The sequence below is a fragment of the Corapipo altera genome, unplaced genomic scaffold (genome assembly GCF_003945725.1).
Source record: "Corapipo altera isolate COAL_440 unplaced genomic scaffold, ASM394572v1 22b, whole genome shotgun sequence".
In the NCBI taxonomy this organism is placed as follows: domain Eukaryota; kingdom Metazoa; phylum Chordata; class Aves; order Passeriformes; family Pipridae; genus Corapipo; species Corapipo altera.
In genome coordinates, this window is record NW_020884876.1 from 13,775,313 (window position 1) to 13,798,596 (window position 23,284).

General features: G+C 34.5%; 1 protein-coding gene across 8 annotated transcripts in view; it reads right to left on the reverse strand.

Moving 5' to 3' along the window:
* The window catches only part of PALLD (palladin, cytoskeletal associated protein), a 201,423-nt gene that overhangs the window by 95,896 nt on the left and 82,243 nt on the right, over positions 1 to 23,284 (reverse strand). For 7 of the 8 annotated variants that reach the window (XM_027635687.1, XM_027635686.1, XM_027635684.1 and 4 more), the window contains 2 exons: positions 18,052 to 18,171; positions 16,944 to 17,277 (listed from right to left, as the gene is read on the reverse strand). In XM_027635687.1, the coding sequence (XP_027491488.1) occupies positions 16,944 to 17,277; positions 18,052 to 18,171 (454 nt within the window). The remainder of the gene's footprint in view (positions 1 to 16,943; positions 17,278 to 18,051; positions 18,172 to 23,284) is intronic. The other variant, XM_027635685.1, reaches the window with a different exon arrangement.

Consider the following 23,284-nt stretch of genomic DNA (forward strand, 5'->3'; position numbering starts at 1 on the left):
GTCTTCTTTCTAATACTAACAGAGAATTGGATGGTATATTTAAAATATCTCTTTGCCAATCAGCACACAGTATTACCCTGTGTTGGGTAACTTCTATCTCTGACTCGGGTTAAACTGAAATGCTTTCCTGAAATTCACAGACTATTTTTTTCTCTTGAAATAATCCTGCCATTTATATGTTAATTTGTTAGAAATCAGAGTGCATGGATAAAACAATTGTCCTGTAATGGTCCTACATTTCTTCACAACTGTCTTTTCTCCACACTTTATACCAGAGAGTTTTACATGAGGTGTTAATAGCCCCACTGTAAGAGGATTCTGACAAAAAATAGAATCTGCTGCCAGACACTGCCTACAACAAATGTGATAGTAAATGACGTCTGAACTAGAAAATGCTGGTTTATAAATGCCATGAGAGATAGACATGCAATATTCTGAGTCAAAGTAAAATCTGGGCTATTCATTGTTTTATGGGTTTTTCCTTAATGAAACACAGAATCATTAAGATTTAAATATTTATCTTAGCCATGAAAATACTGTGGAATAACTTAATTAGCTGATGGTAGTGGATCAAGGGTTGGACTTGATGATCTTGGAGGTCCCTTCTAACCAAGTTGATTCTATGATTCTATGATTCTATAATTCAGCAGCATCTCTAATAAGCTGTTTTATCTGTTTCAACACTTACCAAGAATGGAGGATTTTTTCTCTCCTATTTTCCTCAGTCTGGGAATATTGTGAGAAGAGTATTTAGCACTTTATGATGAATATGAAATTTTAAAGTATGTCTGGATAGTATAAAATTCAAAAACTCATATCTGTAGCTTTCTTCAATAAAAAACACATTACTTCAACTACAGTCAATTATGAAGCCATGCGAATTAGTGACAGAAAAAGCCAAATTCTCTTGCGTCTCTTATCTTTCTGCTGCAAGGGACAAGAATTCACACAGGAAAAGTAAACTGGACAGAGTAAAAAGTACACACATTAGCATCAGGATTCCAGAGTCCATCTCAGTGACTTACACATCTGTCAAGCCTGCTGTCTTTATTAAAGTTAGCAATTCCTATTCTCTCATTTACACAAACCATGGAAGGAAAAAAAAGAACACAATACTTGCCTGTATTACAGCAAAACTCAGGCTAGACGTTTGTAATTCTGGATATTTATAAGGCTGGTGGTTTTTTGCCCCCACCCACCAAATATTTTGTTTTGAGTCAGGTGTTTGTGTGTAGAACATACAGAACCTCTGCTATGGCACATCATCAGATTCTTCTGTGACTTTGATAAAGCCAGGAGGAAGCTCATTACGTGATCCCAATGGCTATGGATGCTGAAATTCATGTGCTTATGTACACTGAGCATTTTTGTATGTTTCTATGGTGTTTGCTGATAACCAGCATCATGTTGATGTGTTTTAGTGGAAGCCGAAGGCACATGGCTATGCCTTCAGGGGCTGACTTAGCAGCTTCAGACAAGAATTTACGAGATAAGAAAGTCTGGAAATATCAATACAGTCCATTTTAGACTGTGTTGAGAGTTAAGTAAACATGATGAGTAAGGGGGCCAAAAGGGTAGTTGTGAATATCTGTTTCGAGAGTTAAGTAAACATGATGAGTAAGGGGGCCAGAAGGGTAGTTGTGAATTTCTGTTTCTGAGAGAAAACACTGTTTATCCTATATTACTTTATAGAAGAAGAGTTTTATTCCAAGTGAGAATTATAAAAGTAAACAAAAGTTGAAGTATATCCAAACCTCAAAATTCTAAGCAATTTCAGCAAGTGAATAACATCTAAGTCAATACGACAACTATTTCCCAAAGTATTTAAAATACCACAGAAACAACAATAACAACAAAATAGATAAAATGAAGCATTTCAGAGGACTTCAAACTTCTGTATAATCTCCAATGGCAATTTTATCCTATAAGCAGTTACAAAAATTTATGAATTTCAAAGATGTAATTAATGTGCATGTTTGAAGTAATCAGCAGTCAGAAAACAAAATAATACTTTTCCAGTAATGTTTCCCACTTTATAGGTTTTGAATATTTAATAATAAAATAAAAAGCTTTTTTCTTAAAAGTACCATGACAGAAAATGTTGCTAGTGAATTCAGAAAGCTGGAAAACAAAGATACCTACATACTTTAAGTAAGACCAGAAGTGAACTACGGCAATAAAGCTGTTTTCACTCAAGACTGGTTGAGCTTTCTCTCTGAGAGTATTAATAGGTCATTTTCTCAAAGGAAGTGTGCTACCTAATAGATGTTTAAACTTTCCCTAAACTACGATAGCAACAATCCATGCCATTCCTTTTGGAACTGCATGTGCTGTTGATGCTTTAATTTTTTCAGCTATCAGGGAGAAATACACTGCTACTGAACCACAACATTGTTTTCTTCAACCAGATCATCACTTGCATACGTATTGCTATTCTGGAAATCTGAAAAGTTTCTGCAGAGATACAAGATTTGCTTACCCAATTCGTATTACAGAAGCTGAACTAGAAAGAGGTGTTCAAGTACTCTTAATTCAGGTTCTCATTAGGATTCTATAGGCTTTAAGCTTAGTACAATTTGTTACTTCCCTCATTCTCTTCCAAACGAAAAAGAAATAATATCATTGCCCTGTATTTGCTGGCATAAATAAAAACCAAATAAATCCTTAGTATAAGAAATCAGCTACAGGTGGAAATTAAAACGGAAACAGGTACAGATAGGAAAGGTGAAAAAATACCAAAGGACTTTCACAATGCATTTACTGGCAAAGTACTTTATGAAAGTCCATGAGATAAACTCAGACAAATTGCCATAAGATCACTACCTGTTTGTGTCTGGCATGTATATTGCACACATGCAACACTGTAGAAGAGTATTTGTTTCTAGGTTCTATGCCAATCTTTAACACCAGCAGAATAAGCAGAAAATTATATAATGAGAAAGTATCTTTCTTCAATCAGTGAGAAATTTTAAATATTATCCCACATTCCATTTGTAGGTTCAGATATGTTTCTAATATTTTTACACTTTATCTAGATATGTTTAAAACTATAACCAACATTTGGCATGTTAAACTCACACCTGCCACATTCACAAATTATTATCAGCTTACCATTTGCATGGCAGGTCCTTGGGTGAAAGAGCTAGTTTATCAACAAGAGAATATCTCGCTTAGTAATCAATGAAATAGGAACTGTGGATATACTTGGATATATGTACATTGAGATCATATCCATTTCTACATGCAGAGGAAGTTCTACATTTACCAAAATCTTAATCACTACATGTCAGTTCCAAGAAGGCAGTAGAGTTTATAGGTGCTATATGATGTTTTTTATATTAGGAAATTGTAACAGATTCTAAGCAATTCCAAAGCTGCAAGTACAGATTGTTTTTAGATGGTAAATACATTAACTGTTTCACAGTCATATATTAAAAATGTAGTATTAAGATATAACAAAATTCTAAGCAATCGCACAGACTGTCAGAACAATAAATCAGAATGTGATTGTGGAAGAACCTGTAGGTGAAACATATTGGATTTTTCACTCAAATAGGCAAGAAAAAATAACAATTATTTGAACTCTAAGCATGCTGTTAACACAGTTGTTTCTAGAAAACTCTGAATGCAGGGCCTTGTAATGTCAGTATCGTTAAAGTAAACCAGTATAACCATTTAATATTACGAGGAAGAACTTATCCATTCTCTAGAAACATTTTCCATAGTGTACTTAATGAAACTTCTTTAATAGGAATTTTCACATTAAAAATTTAGACTTTTATCCTGCCTCCCTCACCCACTGAGAACTTAAGTAATTTGATCTGCATTTTATACATCTGTCAGGATCATCCAAATATTTAATTCCTCCAAGCAGGAAATGAACACAAAAGCTACATTATAAACTAAAACTCACAGGTAAGAAAAGGAATATCTACAGTACCTCTTATATTATTGTATTTCAAATGAAAAATATGCTATGAGTTTTTCCTCTGACTCTGCTAAGAATCCTTTGAGGCCTTGTGAAAACATGACAATGCAATAATTGCAAAACAGTCCTTATCCTATATTGGTGAACCTTATACTAATAGTGGTTCATCTGACTTTCAGTTGTGGAGACTTTCCATCATAATGAATGAAGCAGGGAGAGAGGGAGGGAGAGGGAGAGAGAGAGAGAAGAGGCAGAAGAGAGAGCATAAGTGTGTATGAGCGAAAGAATGCAGGAGAACAAGTGAGAAAAAGGGAATGAAGGAAAAGATGCTTCAAGCTCTAGTTACTTCACTTTTTTCCCTATTACTATTATTTTAACAAAACTTTTGGAAAAAAAAAAGGAATTTTAAGAAACTCTTTCCTTTAATTACACTTTTCAAAGTCTTGAGCTAAAGATTTGTGGTGCAAGCAAGAACGAAAATTTTTTCCTCTGAATTGTTATTACTGTGTCCCATCTCCATTTTTTCACAGCAGAAATATATCAACAACTGTTACAGGATTTGAGTAAACTACCACTGGTACTAAATTAACATTAATGAGATGAATGACAACTGTGAACATCATCAAACAATTTTAACTGAGTAAGTTTCTTCATTCAGTCTAAAATACTTCTGGGGTTTTTTTAAATATAGCTTACATCCTTCAATTATCTTTTGGTTTTGGAAAAGCGTATAATATAGGCATAAGACAGAAGTAACAAAAAATGCTAAACAGGTTTTAATGGCATTCCTCCCATTTTCCTAAATACATGTTTCAGCTACCACCATAATTCTCTGGATGTCAAATCAACATACCTATAGTGGATTGATATTTATAAATTGTATAAAATAGGCAAAAAAATACAGATACCCAGAGAGAACTGGGAAGTAAAGAGTCAACACATCAAAAGTTATTTTGATTGTACTTCAATCTGCAAACAATGGAAGTTTTTCCTCATCTGACTTCTTTCATTTTCCTTATTGCATTTCATATCATTACATTTCATATTATTTCCTATGTTGTAATCTTATAGGCAATTTTCAAATTTCTGACATGTAATTGCATTTGCCAGATGTTTTACAGAAAACTCATTTTGTCAAAAACTCACTGTTTAATTAAATTAAATTCACATTTAATTCACAGTTTTCTGTCTCTAATTGCAATTAAAAAAAAAGGTTTTATAAAATAATCTAATTGAATAGTCCTACTTCTGTTACTTGCATGATTTACTACAGAGAGTAGAGGTGGGACAGGGGGATGGTGAGCAAAATCTTGATTGACAAAATCTTGCAGTTAAGTAAAACATTAAAAACACAGTCCATGTATGTTTCTTAAAAAGTTTACAGAAAGAAAAAGAAACTGTAAGCAGAAACACTACAGTAGTCAAAATAGTTAAGGAGAGGGAGAAGGAAAGGGACAAGGAGGGATAAAACTCAAAATTTTCAATCCTGTCTTTCAAATACATGCAGAAGGACATGAAAAGTGTTTTCAAGTATAAGTCCATACAATACACCTGGATTCCAGAATCAAGATAATGGAGATAAGAGAAACACATTTTAAAGAACATGCAAGAAACTAATAATTTGCCTGTGTAAAGGTATGTGTAGTATGCCACACACTGAGGAGTACAGATAAATACATAGATTTCCAGTTGTACTGAGTTGATGCTATGCATTCTTGAAAAGGAAAGATATTTCATACAGTGCAAATTACCCAACATTGTGCAGGTCCGCTTTAATAAGTCTGTAATGAGCAATAACAATTAGTCAAAAGAAGTAAAAATCCAGTACCTTTTGAGAGGTTATAAGATTGTTGCCAAAATCTCATCCTGGAAGCAAAATTTTCAGTGTTTACTACCTGTCCAATACTATCAGCTTCATATACGCTAATTATTTTTCTGACTAAATACACTGCAGAGTTTGCCAAGGATAACTAAAGGCCTGACACAAAGTAACAGGCAGGAATTTTAGAACATTCCAGATATGAACCATGGTAGGTTCTCATGAGTATTTTTTCTTAGACAAACATTACATATATAGTATGTATTATCAAGTCTACCAAAAGGTAAGAAGGTGACTATATTTCTAGTAAACAACTGTTCTACTTGATACAAAAGCCAACCCTTCATTATCCTCTGGAAACACTTTCCATATTAATCCTTGAGCTGTTATGTGTAAACACTGCTATCATCCTGGCCTAAGCTTCAGGGTCTTTTCCGCTTTCACTACTACTAGTTTCAAACCAAATATCCTACCCGACTTCTCTGTAGCCAAATTCTAGACTTCCAACTTGTTATTCTTTCTAGGACATCTCAAAGTGGTCCAGCTCCTGCCTCTTAATATATGCTTTTGTCAGTATTCTAGAAAGTATCAAGGCGTTTCCTTGACAGACATCTGCTCAAGGAACATAGCTCCCTCCACTGGATGAGCGTTTTATGTTCTTGCCTCCATAAAATCTCTGTGAGAGCAATAAGGCTTCTTAGGATAAGAGATATTCAACAGCACTAATATAAGGCTGACAGAGGAGCATCTGCAGCACTTGCTCAGTTCTTAGGTCTTCTCTGATATATTTTGTTACCTCTATTGATTCTGTTTATGACAAATAATTAACACATGGATATTCTGTAACTAAAGTTTCATAGCATGCACATTGAACAAGACAGAAATGAATGCCACTGAGTTCCAACCTCTTGATTTTGTCACTAGAAAACCTTTTTTAACATGGGGCAGAAAATGAAAACACAGGTAATATAAGTGAATGCAAAAGATAATGACAGATATACCATTCTGCAATTTCAAGGAAAACTTGAAATTACCTACAAGAAAAACTTGGTAGTATAATCACAGTTGGAAGAATCATGGACATCATTAGACAACTTCATCACTTCAATACAAAAATGATTAAACTTCATGAGCTAGCACCTCATCCAACAAGTCTCCTTTCACTAGTGTGAGTTCATACTTCTGCGGAGTACTTTTTAAAACATGGGCATGACCAACTGCAGGTAGATGGGTAGGACTAATTGCAGTGGTTTCTGTGATAAGTTCCAGCAATAAGTTTATTAATGGGTAGGCACCAGGAGTCTGCGGGTAGCCAGCACTTGAACTTGTAATCACTTTAGCTACTTTTTTGGCTATATATTACACATAAAATCACAAAGCTATTCAGAAGTTATCCTTGTTAAGTAAATCCTCAAATTACCTTCTTTTTTTTTTATTATTATTTCTTGAAGGAAAGAATGATAAAACAATTACTACTCAGTCCTCATATTGTTGCAGATTTCAAACCAAAGATATGTAGCTTTGAAATCCTATTCAAACATAATTCACGTTTACCCCAACTACCATTCACATAATTATGCTTACGCTTGTTAAGAAGAACTGTAGTGTCCATAGTACTTGAAAGTTCATATTATCAAAATGAACTTCATAACTTTATATTTATCTATCCAGACTTTACAAAACAGATTTTCCAAAGAAAAGGAGTATTGACAGAAGTAGCTTTAGCCAGTACATCTCTGTCTTGTACAATCATACTCATTGATCTTTTATTTCAATTTCTCGATTAATTTTTTTATTCAGCAGATAAGATGATAAAAGGTACTATTAAAACCTGTATGAAAGGGACAAGAGGCTTTCTAAATATTGTAATTTTTTTCTAATTTTTTTAATATTAATCAATTTCCATGCCATGTCTGAGTTGAGTAAGGATTTCCAGTCTCTCATTTTGGATTAAAACACTAAGTGCTGTATGCAGAAGGTTTTTTAAATTTCTCAACAGACCTGAGTACCAGAGGAAGTGGCAGTGCAATCTTCTGTCCTATTAGTTAAAAGTTCTTTACCTGAATCAGATGGGACCTTTCTCTAGGAAGTCACTTAGAAGGCAAAGATGGCAGATATATTATTATTGGAACTTTAAAATTTAATGTTCCTCTTTTCCTCTTTTCTGCAAACCAAACACAGAACTATGAACACCATCTGTCTCAGTTTTGCAGCGTCATCTTCTACCTGGGACAGTTAAAGAGAACAATCCTGGCAAATGGATTTGTCTGCATTGAGACAGAGTAAAGAAAGGTAGTTTAAAACAAAAACTATATCCCTTCTCACCTGCCTTCCTCCTTCCAACCAGCAAAAGATGATATTTTTATAGTTTCAAAATCATGTGTAGATTGGATATTTATGTGGCCAGGGATGAAACAATACCAAGGCAAATATAGTTGGATGCCATATTCAAAGCCATGTAAATATGGAATAAGCACAAATGATGATTAGGCTGCAAGGATTAGCATTCAGGGAAGCATTTAATCCATTTGTTTGAGGATTCTATCCTGTTATATCAAGAGAATCCTTGAATATTTCTGCAGGAACTTCCTGCCCAAAATCACACTGAGAACCTCTCAGAAAATTCTTGGAAGAACTGAACACTTGGATTTGCTTTGCTTGATCATTTTCAAGAATTAAATAAATAGTTATTTAAGCAAGAAGGAAAGGAACAGAAAAAATCAACAGAAATGTTTCAAAAATCAAAACATTTCATTCCAATACTTTTAGTTCATAATTACCAAAAAACTACCATAAGCTGTTTACAGATGGATGATGCAACACTCCCTCTTACCTTTCTGGTTCAAAGGTATATCATACACTGTTGGCATAGTGTTCTACTCGAGCTCATTACAGAAAAAAAACCCCTGCCTTAAATGCATGATCCGCCCCCCACCTTTGCTATCTTTTTCTTAGGAAAAAGCCTACTGGTACCTTGAGGAACTGAAGGTGACAGCTGGTAACAAAGATATGAGAGGGGCAACAGAGCTATGAAGCAAGAGCCAGGTAGAAGAGAGAGGGATAGCTCTTAAAAGCTTAAAGAATGTCTTTAACTAAAAACTTCAAATGCACAGACTCAAACAAGTGGTTGAACGTGTGCACTTTTATCCCAGAAGGCCAGCCATATCCTAGGCAGCACGTAAGGAAGCATGACCCCCTCCTACTTCACTCTTGTGAGACCCCACCTAGAGTACTGTGTCCAGCTCTGGGGTCCCTGACACAAGGACATGGACGTTTGAACAAGTCCAAAGGAGGACCACTAAGATTCAGAGGGCTGGAGCACCTCTCCTACAGGGGCAGGCTGAGGAAGTTGAGGTTGTTCAGCCTAGAGACGAGAAGGCTCTGGAGAGATCTTAGAGCCACCTATCAGTACCTAAAGGGGGCTACAAGAGAACTGGAGAGGCCAGGACACATAGTGATAGGACAAAGGGGAATGGCTTTAAACTGAAAGAGTGTAGGTTTAGATTAGATGTTAGGAGGAAATTCTTTATTGTGAGGGCAGTTTGGCACTGGAACAATTTGCCCAGAAAAGTTGTGGATGTCCTATCCCTGGAAGCATTCAAGGCCGGGCTGGATGGGGCTTCGGGCAACCTGGACTAGCAAAAGGTATTCCTGCCCACACCAAGGAGGTGGGAACTAGATGATCTTTAAGGGCCCTTTCAACCCAAATAATTCTATGATTCCAGTAATTTTCCCTCATGTCCTTGTTTGTCCTCTGGCCTGGATTACTTTCAGTAATTTTAAAATAAAAATCTGAAAAAACACAGAAGTTCTGTGTGTGTATCATGATGGTGGTGCACACACAGTAGGTATATTTTATGGCTGTTTCAAGGATATTTGACTTTTCCTGTTAAAATACTGATTAGATTTTTATGTAGACAGGATGTACAGTTAGATATCTCCACTTACTAAAGGTCAGAAAACATCAGTGCCAAAAGGAGAAAAAGCCTAAAAAATAAACATATCACCTTTAACCTCTCTTGTTGTTGATACCTATTGTTACAAAGAGATTCAGACTTCTATTGTTGCAGATTTTAAAAGGTTTAAAGTTCATTTGTGATTACCCTTTGATACTATGTTAACAAAGACATCGGTAAAGAGGAAATTTCTCAGCAATAACTGCCGCTGTTTTTGGATCATGCTACTCCTTGGTCTGAAATAAGCAATTTCAGGTCACTGAAAGTAGAATATGCATAGAAAACAATAAATTATTTTTATTTACGATTTCAATTTACTCTCTGTTCTTAGGTTTTTATTAAAGTCGCCTTAGGAACTGGAAAAAAAAAATACATCCTGCTGCCTGAGCAAGCTGCCTTCTAACAGCAGACTGACTAGTACATAATTTCAATATTCAAGTTGTTTGTGACTGTATTGAGGAATATGAAAAAAACTGACATATTTTCATGTGACTCTAAGTGTCTAAACGAGGAATTATGGAAGTCTCTAGGATTACAACTGTCTCATAAAACTGAATTTAGGATAATATAGACAAATAATTTGCAGTATCAGATCCAGCAAAATTTTGAGGGGGAACTGGAATAGTCCTATATCTCTTCAAGTTCATGCAATTTCATTTGAGCTGCTAAACTTGACACATCAGTTATGGAATTTTCACTCAAGCGTTATGTGTTTATATTTATGTTTTTTAACATACCAAGTACAGACAATCTAGTTTTCTCAGCAAAATTGGGTCTTCTTTCTCATAAGAAAAACAGTGTTAAATTGTTTCCAGTTTTCTAGGAAAGAACCATAGTTTTACAAGTGTTCTTTTAGTCATAAGGATATAAAGATAGAACAGTATAAAGATTTGTAGGATTTAGCATCATTATAACTTGAAGAAAAGAGAACAATATTTTTTATTCTAGTCCTCTCACTGGGTGTCCTTGCATACGTTTTTTAATAAGTAGCTGTCTCTCAGAGGCATTTTTCATCTCTCCTACCTGTAGTCATCACTCTAATATACCACAAAACATTCAGAAACTTTGTTACACTGATCTATACTTTTTTTGGCAAAAACAAACCCACATAAATGAGCATGATAAATAAATGTGACTTTCAATCTATATTTAATAACACTTCCTATTTCCACTCTTCCGTCTTCCAGTGCTCTCAGAGTTTTACACAGTGATCAAAGATCACTAAGGAAATCAACTAATATCCTGTTTTAAACCAATCTAATCTACTCCATTCAGTCCACAGGTGTGCCATGAGGCACTATAACTTTTTATTCCTTCTCAGAATTTGCAACTTTTGTGTACGAAAATAGTCTGACAAAACGCAGAAAAACTTCTATTTTTTTAGTATATTTTCTCATAGTTTCCTCTATCTTCATATGATATTTGTTATCAGTAAATTATAAACCCTAGTCCAAGTGCTTGTTGATCACTGAAATGGCAATGCTTCACAAAAACTTATCCTTAGTTTAACTCCAATCCTATTAAAAAAAATTTGTATAAAATGAGAGAAACAAAAGTGTTACGAATGAACCATTAATATAACAGTTGTGAAAATGGTTGTAGAAAATACTCAGGACTTGTACTATAATCAACTTTATGTGCAGTTATTCTGCTTTATATTGTGATAGATTTAGTTAGCATTAGTTATTTCTACTACAGTAGAAAATATGGTTAGATCAAAGTTTTATTGTGGGTTGACTTTGTCAGCAAGATAAGGATCCAAAGGTCCTTATCAATCTTGAAAGAACACAGCAGATGAAACAAAAGAAATGGATCTGGATGGACATTTGCTTATGAATGCAAAGTCACATGTTTACTGTGAGCACTAACTCGTAAACAGAATAAGGTTGTCACAATTTTCTTACACAGATGGAGATTGTCTTGTTCATTTCCAAGTAAAACTACAATTAAAAAAAAAATTACAAATTTGAATTCTGCTCAGCCTTATGGAATATGGGAACCTCAATGATACATTATGCCTTTTTTCTATCATAAACTATTACAAGGGATGCAAAGTAATGTCTTATTCTCTATAAGAGTACATATTTGTAACGTGATTTTTCAGACTCCATTGTTTTTTGATTCAAATTCTTGTTTGCATAAGTTCACATTTTTGTAAGAGCTATGTTTTCTTTTTACCTTTGCATTTCTGTGATAACAAAGCTTTCAATATCTGCATTTTTTGCTGTAGCAAATAAATCTTGAGTATATACTGTACATATGTCTGACTGACAGTTCTAATTCAAAACTAATAATATCTGCTTTTATTTTTAAGTTAACTTTTGAAGAAGTATGGAAAACTCACTAGGACATAATTCATTGTTGAATCACATGTAAGTGGTGGGGACTATTTTTCCCTTAGTTGGGAAGGTCTGTTACTTTTTGTTTCATACAAATGACGGCAGCAGACCTCTGTTTTGTGCATCATTCAAACTATGAAAAAATGGTTTTCTCTTCAGGTTTTTATTAGAAGATGCAATAACTTTGATCAAAAACTGAAATAATTCAGTTGATTAATAGTCAAGCTAAGCATTTCTGCGCTCAATCCTTACTAATTTAAGCTATTACAACAAATCACATTCATATATACATTGCTAGAAGTGGATGGAAAACAGTTTTCCTACATGACATGTCTTCTCACCATTTCTAGAGTGTTGTTGCTCTGCATAAGAACAAATGTGAAGCGTTCAAAGCTCCCAGTGCAAGCGTCTGTTCTGTGGGCTTCAGGAACCTGGGCAGATTAAGGACTTATACCTGACTTTTGTATATTCCAAGGCATTAATCACTGAACTCTTGCCTATTCTCACATGTTCTTTTTCTATTCAGCTCTTCCCAATATAGTCTAAACATTGCCTTACTGCTTGCAGATATCAAACACAATTATTAAGGAAATAATAATTTCTTGCAGTATCTTTAATACACAAGGCCTGTCAGGACATAAGAATTTACAAGGAAGCTCAATATTAAGCAAAATGCTAGCAGAAAGATCAAGTTAATTTCAGTAGTGAATGAAAATAGTAAAATAAACATTTTAATAAAGAGCATAAGAGACATTCTAGAAATGACTGAACCAGCATCTTGGCAAAAACATCTGTGGCATTGATTACAAAACACAAGAAACCATGAAAGAAAACTCATTTGCTGAGGAATGGAGACTGAAGTGACAAATGAATCAGCTCAAGAAATAGTGTCACTTCACAACCAGAATGAACACAAGTGCTTTTAGTTGAGGAAGTTCTATCATCTCACACAGCGGTGACTTTGATGTATATCAACCAGATTAACTCCTTCTCTTTAGGAAATAATTTTAATTATAATCTCACCTTTTCCTTACTGATGTTACATATGAACTGCTTGATAATCCTTTAATTATGTTCATGGTTAATTCCTTCTGCATAATGTTACAAAATCAAAAACTTTTGAATACATTATACTCCCCTCAAAAAAAAATTTCAGAACAAACAGGAAACAATATGGCCACATGCGTAAAAGAAAATACTGATGATCAACAGATTCATAAAAGGTGAGAGATTATAACTTACTGCTTTTCACTTTTAAAAGATATTCCTTTTACAAAATCAATACCTGTCTTTTATTTTCACTGCAAAAAAGCATTGTGAAAGAGAACTGTGTGAGATGGAATTCAGGAATTCTGACAATTCACCTTCACAGCATGTGTGATGCACACCCATGAAGAATACTACTTGTCACAATAACATAATGATCATTATGTTATTGATCATTCTACAGGGGTAGGTATTGCTGTTCTAGTTTTAAAGCTGTCAAACATGACACTTCCTGCTGGCTCCTTTTGAGTTTATTTTAGTGAATTAACTATAGAAAGAAGGTTATCACTACCTGCAGTTGATCTCTGCATCTACAAGAAAGAAGCATGGAAAAGAATAACTCCCATTAAGCTTACACTCTCCTGGAATAACCCTCCAACACAAAGAGGGTAAAACAGGAGACATCTGAAGAGAAGCTCTCCTCTCAGGAAACTCTGGCACTACACTGTAGTTAAACTGAGTCTATGAACTTTAAAATGACAGCTTGTTACAAAGCCAACAAACATCACACAGGTACATCCAATAACCATAAGGACAACATTTTCTTTTCTGTTACTGCTTTAACAGACACATGGAAAAACAATAGTAATACTAAGCCACTTGAAGTTCTTCACTTGAAACCATGAACAGGTTATATACAGCTCTACAGGAAAGCGTTGTGTCTTTTTTGGAGACATTCACACTGAGGATTATGAGGGGTTTAAGGCAGCACTTTCACACACACAGGCTACACACTGAAATTAACATTAACACCATTTGCCTAATTTTGAGAGATGCAAAGTATATGAAGATAACATACATTAATGGGGATCTTTTGAAAGGTCGTCCTAGAATTACACCAATATTGACTGGAAAAGTCCAAGGCACAGTAATAGCTTAACCTTCTCAAATAGGCCACAGCAGCAGAGATTAGAATTGCAGAAATCAGTTTTTTTTTTTGGTCTCAGTTCAAAAGTTTTTCCTCTATTCTCTACAGAAACTTATGTTGCAAACAAGGCAACACAAAATATTGTGCCTTTTAACCATGTTTAGCATTATTGTGTTCTAAATTTCACTTTAGAAAAATATCTGGCATTGACTGCTTTCCCAGCTTATTCTATACATACTTTTCCCAGAAAATTCTTTATATTATCACATTAAACTCTCAAAAATTCTCAGTACCAGAGTCAGGGGATAACTAATAACGGCTTAAGGGTTACTAAACTGTCTGTAACCACAGACTGAACATTTTCTAGGACTTTACAAACACTTTCAAGCCTGAAAACAACTGCAGTAACTCTCTCTGGCATGTCGGCTCTTGCATTAGATTGAATTGTTGTAAATCATTATTTATAGGTGTTGGTTACTGCTGCATTGCCAAGATGCAAATATATTTCATACTTCAAGAAGGTACTCAATCTCTCCTTCTTGTAAAACTAAAAATAACAACAATAATAATAATAACAATAAACCATCAAACCAAAACCAGCCCATTATTCCCAAACTCTTTGCAAGTACTTTCAGTGTTGGCTGAAAAAACTATTTTCAGAGAGTTCACAGCTAAACCTGCTAAGTAATTTATGATTTAAGATAAGCTTGAAAACAAAAGATTCTTTGGGAAACTTAAAATCAATGTCAGTCTTCATGAAAAATAAAACTTGTTAATGGTATTCAGAAGCTTCAAGCTTTCTACATAGCTAAGACTAATTTAAAGGTCTAAATATTTTTTAATAAGGCTATAATGAATGTGTTTGCTATTATGTCATTGCTAGTATATGCTGATTCTATCATCTAATACTCTACGGACAGATGCAATTCCATCAGACAGATGCAGTTCTTTTCAAGAGGGATCATTCTCATGGTTGAGATAGCTACTTTACTACTCAGCTAATTTTAATGTCATTATTTTGTTCGCTTTGATTAGAGATGCAGTTTTCCAAATGTCAAAAGCTCATTTCCAGTCTCTACAGTCAGAAACTTCTTTTTCTCCTCTTATTGGTACCCTTTCCTTTCATTATGCTATCACTGTGCTTGGGAGCAAACAGTTGGCTGAGGGGAAGGCAAGATTTCAATTTCTGATGGCAGCATAGAGTTAGACTGGTTTTCGCCAAGAAAAACATGTATCTTGACTGCAATCAAGATCAGTCTCTTGTGCATCAAGTGTTGTTAATGGCAAAATATAGGACTCAGGTGCAATTACACTAGGGTTTCCAAGGTCATCAGTTTGGACATCAGTGACTGAAAGGATTTTTGTAAGAGCATCCCTCCCACATCACTCTGTAAAACGTTCACTTCTGTTTATATGTTGACTCTATGTTTAAAAACAAAACAAATTTTGCACACATAACGGTGAACATTATACAACGGTAAGTCTTTTACACCACCTTCTTTCCTTTATCTCAGGCAACCTCACTTCTGGGAAAGAAAGCTCTGGGGTGAAATTTGCTTTTTACTGCTCTGCTGGAGCTGCTATCTCCTTTCTTCACAAGTGGGTCTTGCAACAGATATGTTGGGTACAGGACCACCCAGCTTATCATATATCATCTGCTAGTTGCCATTCTCAGCAACCTCCCTCATGTACATGCAACCACCACCATATATACTGCTATTTCATCACTGTCTTTCTAGTTCTTCCACTCCTCCTTTTCTTCTACAGTTGTCAGAGACTACTTAGAATGACAAAGAGCAATAGAAAGAAAAAGTTATGAGATTAGATAGGGAATACTGTTGTCTTGCTGCCTCAAACACGTGTTTTTGTGTGTTTAAATTCAGCATGAGTGCTCAAAGAACAGCATTTTTATATCTCCAAGTTATCTTGTGAAAGCATGTAATAAAGCAAATGACCTCACTAAGTTTGAAGCCCGTGTTTCATGTTTCCTCTTAAACATATTTTTATAATTAATAATCCCTTCTGACTATTGATGCAAATGAAACAAAGTAACATTTTAGTTTCATCACATTACAAAAATTATTGAGAGAGATGGAAAAGAGGACTCTGCACAATGCTAAAATCAAGCTATAAGTTAACATTCAGCATAAGATCGCTCATGCATAAGTGAGGTATCATCAACAACATAAGGTAAAAATGCTACTATAACTTTTCTCCGCTTATTACTCTCTCTTTTTCTAGAGCTGTACCTTTTAGAATTTTCAGTTATAAGAGAGCTATTGTAATCTGACTGACAGTATAATGAGATACAGGTTATATATAAATATAATATAATAAATAATAAAAACATTACACACCTGAATATCCACTGAATACACAAACCCAAGAACATTTAGAATAAGAATTGCTAGCCATTATTGAAACAGAAATAACATTCAAAAATCTCAGGCCACTGTGATCTTTAGGTACAGTGACCAGGGATAAAAAGGCCCAGAGCAACAGCCACTACCACTATTTCTCTTTGTGACTTTATCTTAAACCTCTCTAAAGACTTTGGTTTAAATAACGTACCTTCCTTTGAGGTAGCACTATGTAAAGAACACAACTCTCTCTCTTTGGAACATAAATCACAGCAGCAAGAAGATTGTTCAAAGGACAGGCACAGTCATTGTCCATTGGTCTAATACTAGATTGCTTCAGAAAAAAATTTGCTGTCAAAAAATATTAAGTTTATAGGAAACAAAAAAATGCAAACAAAAATACTCACAGCTTTGGTTTGGCAAGCACAGGTGGTGGTTCCTTTGTGGGTGAAAGCAATACAGCTGGAGGTGGGATGCATTTATCACCATTTGGCTTGCTGTTAATCATTCCATTTACTCCATGAACAGGATGGATCCCATTTGTTTTTTCCTCAGATGAATTGAGCTGTTGTTGAAGATCTGTCACACTAGATTTTAACTCAGTGTTGTTTGCTTGGTGGGCCTCTGTATGTTTCTTAGGAGGAAGCTCAAGACAGCTAATTTCAACTGGAGGAAGTGATGGGAAATGATGGAAATCATCATCTCTTATCAGTGATTCATGAGTAGAGCTTTCCAAGTTGGCTAAAAGAAACCAAAAAGAAAGCCTTTTCAACAAATCACAAAGTACATAGCACATATATGCTCTATTTTCAGTTTTTTAAAGGTGAAACAGCTTTGGTTTTGTGTAGGTATTTTTCTAGTCCTCCTACTGATAATTTATGCTGAATTAGATACGTGACTGGCTATTCACTTTCTGAGTTTACCCCATGCAAAAGGAACAACTAGGAACCTTATGGATCTCTAAATCTATTCATGAATCCAGCCACTAAATGAGATGGGCAAGTACGGACAGCAACAGCTGAAACAGCACTTCCTCTACATGGAGTTTCAGGATTATTTCAGAACAAACAATTAAAAAATGCTGACGAATATATGTATGGCAAGTTTGCAATGGCAGCTGGGTTAGTGCGTCCCACAAAAATATGTATGGGAACGTATAAAAAACCTAAACATGCCACATCACAATGTTTTATTTTACAAAACGTATATGCCACCTTTGGTAGCATAATTTCATCTGCTTTCATTTTGCCTCTGCTGCCACCTAGTCTCAGAACCCTAATGGTTAAAAATACGCCAGGCTTGTAGCAAATACTTTAAAAATATATTTCACTTTAATAAAAATATTAAACAAGGAAATGAGCCAAATAAAAGATTCAGTTTGTTTTATAAGAATGCTCAGAGGTTGACAAATTCCCCTTATAGCAGTCATTTTCCACATGCAGATTGATAGTTTCATAAGTAAATTAATTATGTACAATTTATGATTAAAAACTCCTCTTTCCCTTTATCACATACCTGAGCAAACTACTAGTTGTGCACTGCTTGTTACTGAACCATGTTCATTTGTTGCTGTGCATGTGAAAATTCCCGAATCTTCAGGAAAAGTTTCTGCTATTACAAGGGTACATATCTCTTCTGGAAATAAAGAGAAGAATAAAGTGCATCATAAACTGTTTAAAATTCCATGTAATATTTTCCATTGTATGTTAAAAGGACATCAGAAAGTGCTCCTTTTACAAAGAAATGCTGGGAGAACTGCAGGAGAGTTTCCAATATAAATGGCTTTAAGGAAAATCACTTTGAGTCTGAAACAAGTAAATTAATCAAGTTAAGTTTTTAAAACTGTTTTGAATAGTAATTTTGCAGTCACAAGTCTGTGCAGTAATTTTACACACTTAATAGTTTCATTTTTTATGTATGACAGTATCAATTAATACAAATCAATTTAGTGGTTTCCATAAAGAATTAATCCTTGCAAGCTCTTTTTGTGTCTCTAAATAACATCACCAGTACAAATGTCACACAATTTTTCTTTCTCTTAATTTTTTTCTGTTTAATGCAGCTTTTCAGATGAAAGTCCAGTCTCAGTAAAACCAGAAAGTATTTTATCAACACTTCAATTAAATCTTCTGTATAGACTAACCAGAATTAAAAACTCCAGATGCATAAATATTCCTCTTAATTCAGAGTTTGGGAAAATAATTTCTGTCTCTGTCTGCACAGAAGTGAGAATGGATAAATTGAAAACACAGTACAAAACAGCATCTCTAGAAACTCTTCAAAATGCTGTGACACAAACACGTTCTGTAGCTGTCTGAAATCTGTTATTTCTACTTTTATAAGCCATAGTATATGCTTTGATTATACCAGGGCCTCTGTCAGAAAAGTTGCATGAAGGATATTAGATTGGGTCTCACAGTAATTTTTTCTAAATCAATTCCATCCATTTATAATGGACATAATTAATTATTTGGGCATATTTTTTCCTGTGTCTTCAAAGAAGTCACTTTATTTTATCTCTACTTGTAATGGTAGTCTAATTTTTTAAAAATTTTACGATATAGCTAATCAACAATCCTACTATTAACACAACATACCAAGAGAATTTTATACCTGTACAATGCTACATTGTGTGTTTCTTTAATTAATTAGGAATTTCTTTTGCTTATACTGATTTTCTAGTCTCAAAACCAAAGCAGGGAAGTTTTATAGCATTCAGTTTAAAGAAAAAGGTATTTTGCAATTTGAATATTTGCACACACAATCCCACATATTATCACAAAATTAGTTAATAAAAGCAAACTGTAAAGTGAGGAAACATATTTTAGAATCTAATAACTTCCACATGAAAATTATTCTGTAGAGGAGGTTCAGTAAAGTCATCTTACTCCTTATAGTTCAAACAAGGAAAACATTTTCAAATAGTGCCTTTTTGTGTGTGTGTGTGGGGGGGAATGATGAACTGTCTCATTCAGACAGTTTAAAAAAATTATGAAATTTTTCCAATTATAAATGACAATATATCAAAAAACTTCCTGTACTAGAAGTGGGCTAAAAATGAATGACTGACTAAATATTTGGCACAGAGTTGTTTCTCAGAACATGCCTTTTTTTTGGCAACGCAGACCAGTATTTTCTGTGTAGCTGCAAGAGGCATGCCTGGTAATACTGTAGCACATTGGATCTTATCTGACCCAGATGAAGATTAATGACTCATGAAAGGTCTTATCAGGAAAGTAATGGGTAACACAAGCTAGTTTTTGAACTACTGAGATCAGCTTTTTTTAGTCTTGGTGTGTCATAAGCAGTTGAAGCCGTATTGTTAACCACATGTGTTTGCTCCTGGACTGAACTGACTCTGGGGATGCAATCTGATACACACAGCATACTAGTTTCCTGTTCATTTAATAGCAGAATTCTGAAAGCATGGTACTTCAGGACTGCAGAAGAAGATCACCCCACCAGGCTGAGAACTGCTCTTTGAATGAGGGCAAAGGCACTATAAAACATAGCAACCAGCAGAACTCCTATTTTCCAAACAGCAGAGCTAATTAATGTATAACACTCTTCCAGTTTTTTAAGTATGTAAAATGATCACATGAGAAGAGCTAATCTTCCCTCTTCAGTGATAAAAGAATTCTAATGGATTCTACGATGATGTGCTTTGTTTGAACAGGTATGTTTTAGAATTTTCTATGGTAAATTGCAGCTATCTTTGTAAAAAAAATTGAAAGTAAATTAATGATGGAAATCATCAGATTTTAAAATCCATTCTTTTCAGCCAGATGAGCAAACTGCAGCAGATTTGTTATCAATCATAAGAAGACTGTCTAAACTGAAAACATAAAAAACATAAGAACAAATCAAAAGGCAGCTTGGGCAAAAAGTATATTGCAATCTTCTTTATCAATTTTCCTCCTCCTAACCAAGAATCAAGGACTTCCAGGTCCTTGCTAAAAGGCTTACTACTATGGAAACCATAGAAATAAAATACCAACTTGGCAAAAGAAAGGTACTTTAAAGATTTCCTTAACACACTCTGGATGCATAGTGCTCTGAGTATTTTTCTAGCTTTACATCCTGACTTATGTAATTACTTTTCTTTCTGTTACTATGCTAAGTAGAATCTGAAGATTTGAAGTAAATAATGTCTGTTCTACTTCCTGGCAATCATCAGCTGACAAATAATTTCATCACAGAAATGTGTTCCAGAAAGCAACTCTGAAACGCTGTTCTCAGGGCCTTAAAACATATTTAACACTTGACTAAATGAATACAAAAGCATTTTGTTCATTGAAACATGTAAAATGCTTAGGCATGCAAGTACTTGGCTGTTTTGTCAGTTATTTAAAAAGAAAGGTTGCATTTTACAGAGCAATTCTTTCCCTTTATGGTTCACGAGCCCATTAGGAAGAATAAACTTTGGTAAGAGAGAAAACTGTTGCATTTTAACACATTTCATCACTGGCAATGTGTTTACTTCAGAATGTTTCTTTGTATTACATTAAAGGTAGAGTAGTTCTTATATCTTCAACTTCATTTCCAAATGTGACCATTAGATTCCTCTACCGTAATGCACATTCTCTTTGGGAAAATAAGTACGGTCTTTTGTCAGTAGTTGTTCATTACTACACAATGAATAGAGCGATTTTCATAGATATAGGTTAAAAGCTGTAGCTTTTCTGATATACAGAGACAGTGGGTAGTCCCAGTGGTGCTTTCCTGGTAAAAAGCCAACAAAACACAGCTCTGCCAACTTGTTGACAACTTGTCTCTTATGCTCCCCAAACCCTTAAGTCCAGTTTAATGGCAAACCAATATGCCCATCAGGTAACTCTTCATCTAGGTATCTGTTCATCTTTTATATAAAGAGAATGGGGAAATGAAAGTAGAGAAAAACTGAATATGCAAGTAGTATAATAAATAATAGTATAGAGGATCTGTAGAAGCCTTAACTTGCAATAACATATTGAAAAAATGTATTCAATGTACCTATTTCTGATGATCACTACTGCATATACCTTTACTCAGTTAGGCAGCAGTTCTGGCTTATTTAATAGGCTTTATGTCACTCAAGGAATAAAGAATAAAGTTTTTAGAAGATGCACAAAACTGACAATATTTGAAGATATCTTAAACAGCGTTTTAAAAATACTGAGAAGAAAACGGAGCGACAGCAAATGTGATTGTGAACAATAAAATGCAGTTTTAGGGTATAGAGCCTGGGTTACAATATATGTAATGAATAACCAAGATGTCAACTATCTAGCCATTTGGCTACAATAAATAGGAATACTGTTGTGGTAACACAGACTTTAGCTCCTAAAGAAGTGTTCAGGTTTGAGGAGAAATTCAGTAATTTTTCAGTGTCAAGGAAATGTTTATGTTAAAGCTTACATTAAGGCAGTTATGATGCTGTAGATGCCTGAGCCAGCTAGTCAGGTGTATACATCAAAGCTGAAATCAAAGTATTCAGCAACGTAACTGTGATGATTAATGTACTCCAATAAGCTTTAAATGTTTACAATTGGAGAGGAATAACAATTTATTTTTTTATATCACATAGTATGAAAATATCATATATTTGCTTTGAATTTGGAAGCATTAAAAAGCAAGGACAGTCATAGCACTTAAGCACATAGACTTAAGATGAGATCACTGACAGGACTAGAGTTCTAGAGGTAACTTGGGAGTGCAGGGTACAATTAAAAATGTAACTGACAGGCAATAGCATAGAAGTTGACCAAAAACCCCCTTTAGTGAAGGAGAATTTTAGCCTATTTTCAGTTTTTATCTTCATTTGGTGTCTTGAGATATGGCTCATTGGAGATCCTTCTCTCCAAGAGCTTTGCTGCTCAGCAGTGAAAGAAGGAGACAGGCTCTTGGTCATAATTCTTTTGTTTTCACTAAAAAACGCAAGGATGCAAATGCATGTTAACCTACCAAAGTTGCTGCGTTTTGAATTTCATCAACTACCAGAAAGATTATTTGGTGAACATACACAGTATTCTGTTTAAGAAAAAAAAGCATGTAAATGTGACAATTCCCTGGCAATTTAAGCAAAGTTACTTCATATAGTTTTCTTCTTACATGCCATTAGACAATCGTTCTAATGTAATTCAATATGGTTTGTGGCTGTCTCCAGACAGCTGAGTAATGGTCAAAATATCAACACCTGGCAAGTGATTCCATGGGATTTTTCATTCTCAGGCAGCCTGTTCTTTGAAGGATTCAATCAGTATAAAGCCAAAATGTCCAAGAAAGAAGTACAGAGTAGGTACTTTGACAAACTGTGATGTTGGCTTTTAGTAGTCTGACTAGCTATTAATTCACAAGGCAGTCTGGAGAGCTTTGTGATGCAAACTGATTTCTGTCTAGACAGAAAAAGGAGTGTAAAACACATTAGAGTAGATAAAATGCACCAAAAAAAAAGGTAGTAAAAAAATCCTGCTTCTTAATTTCTTACCTGTATGAGTTCATGGAACATTTTTCTTTTAAATCATTAGTACTGACCTATCAAAGGATAACTGATGTTATTGAGTGCTATAAAGTGTTTATTGGTGGTTGGACTTTGGTTAACAACCCACTATTAAAGTCACAGTACAAGTTGTTACAATTTATGAAAATTCTGTGGATGCTGTACATGGATATGTTGGAAAAATTTTAGAAAAATGTCTGTCTTTCAAAATTTGGAATACTTTTTTAGCATACACACTTTTTCCTAACAATCTTGCACATGTATTCACCA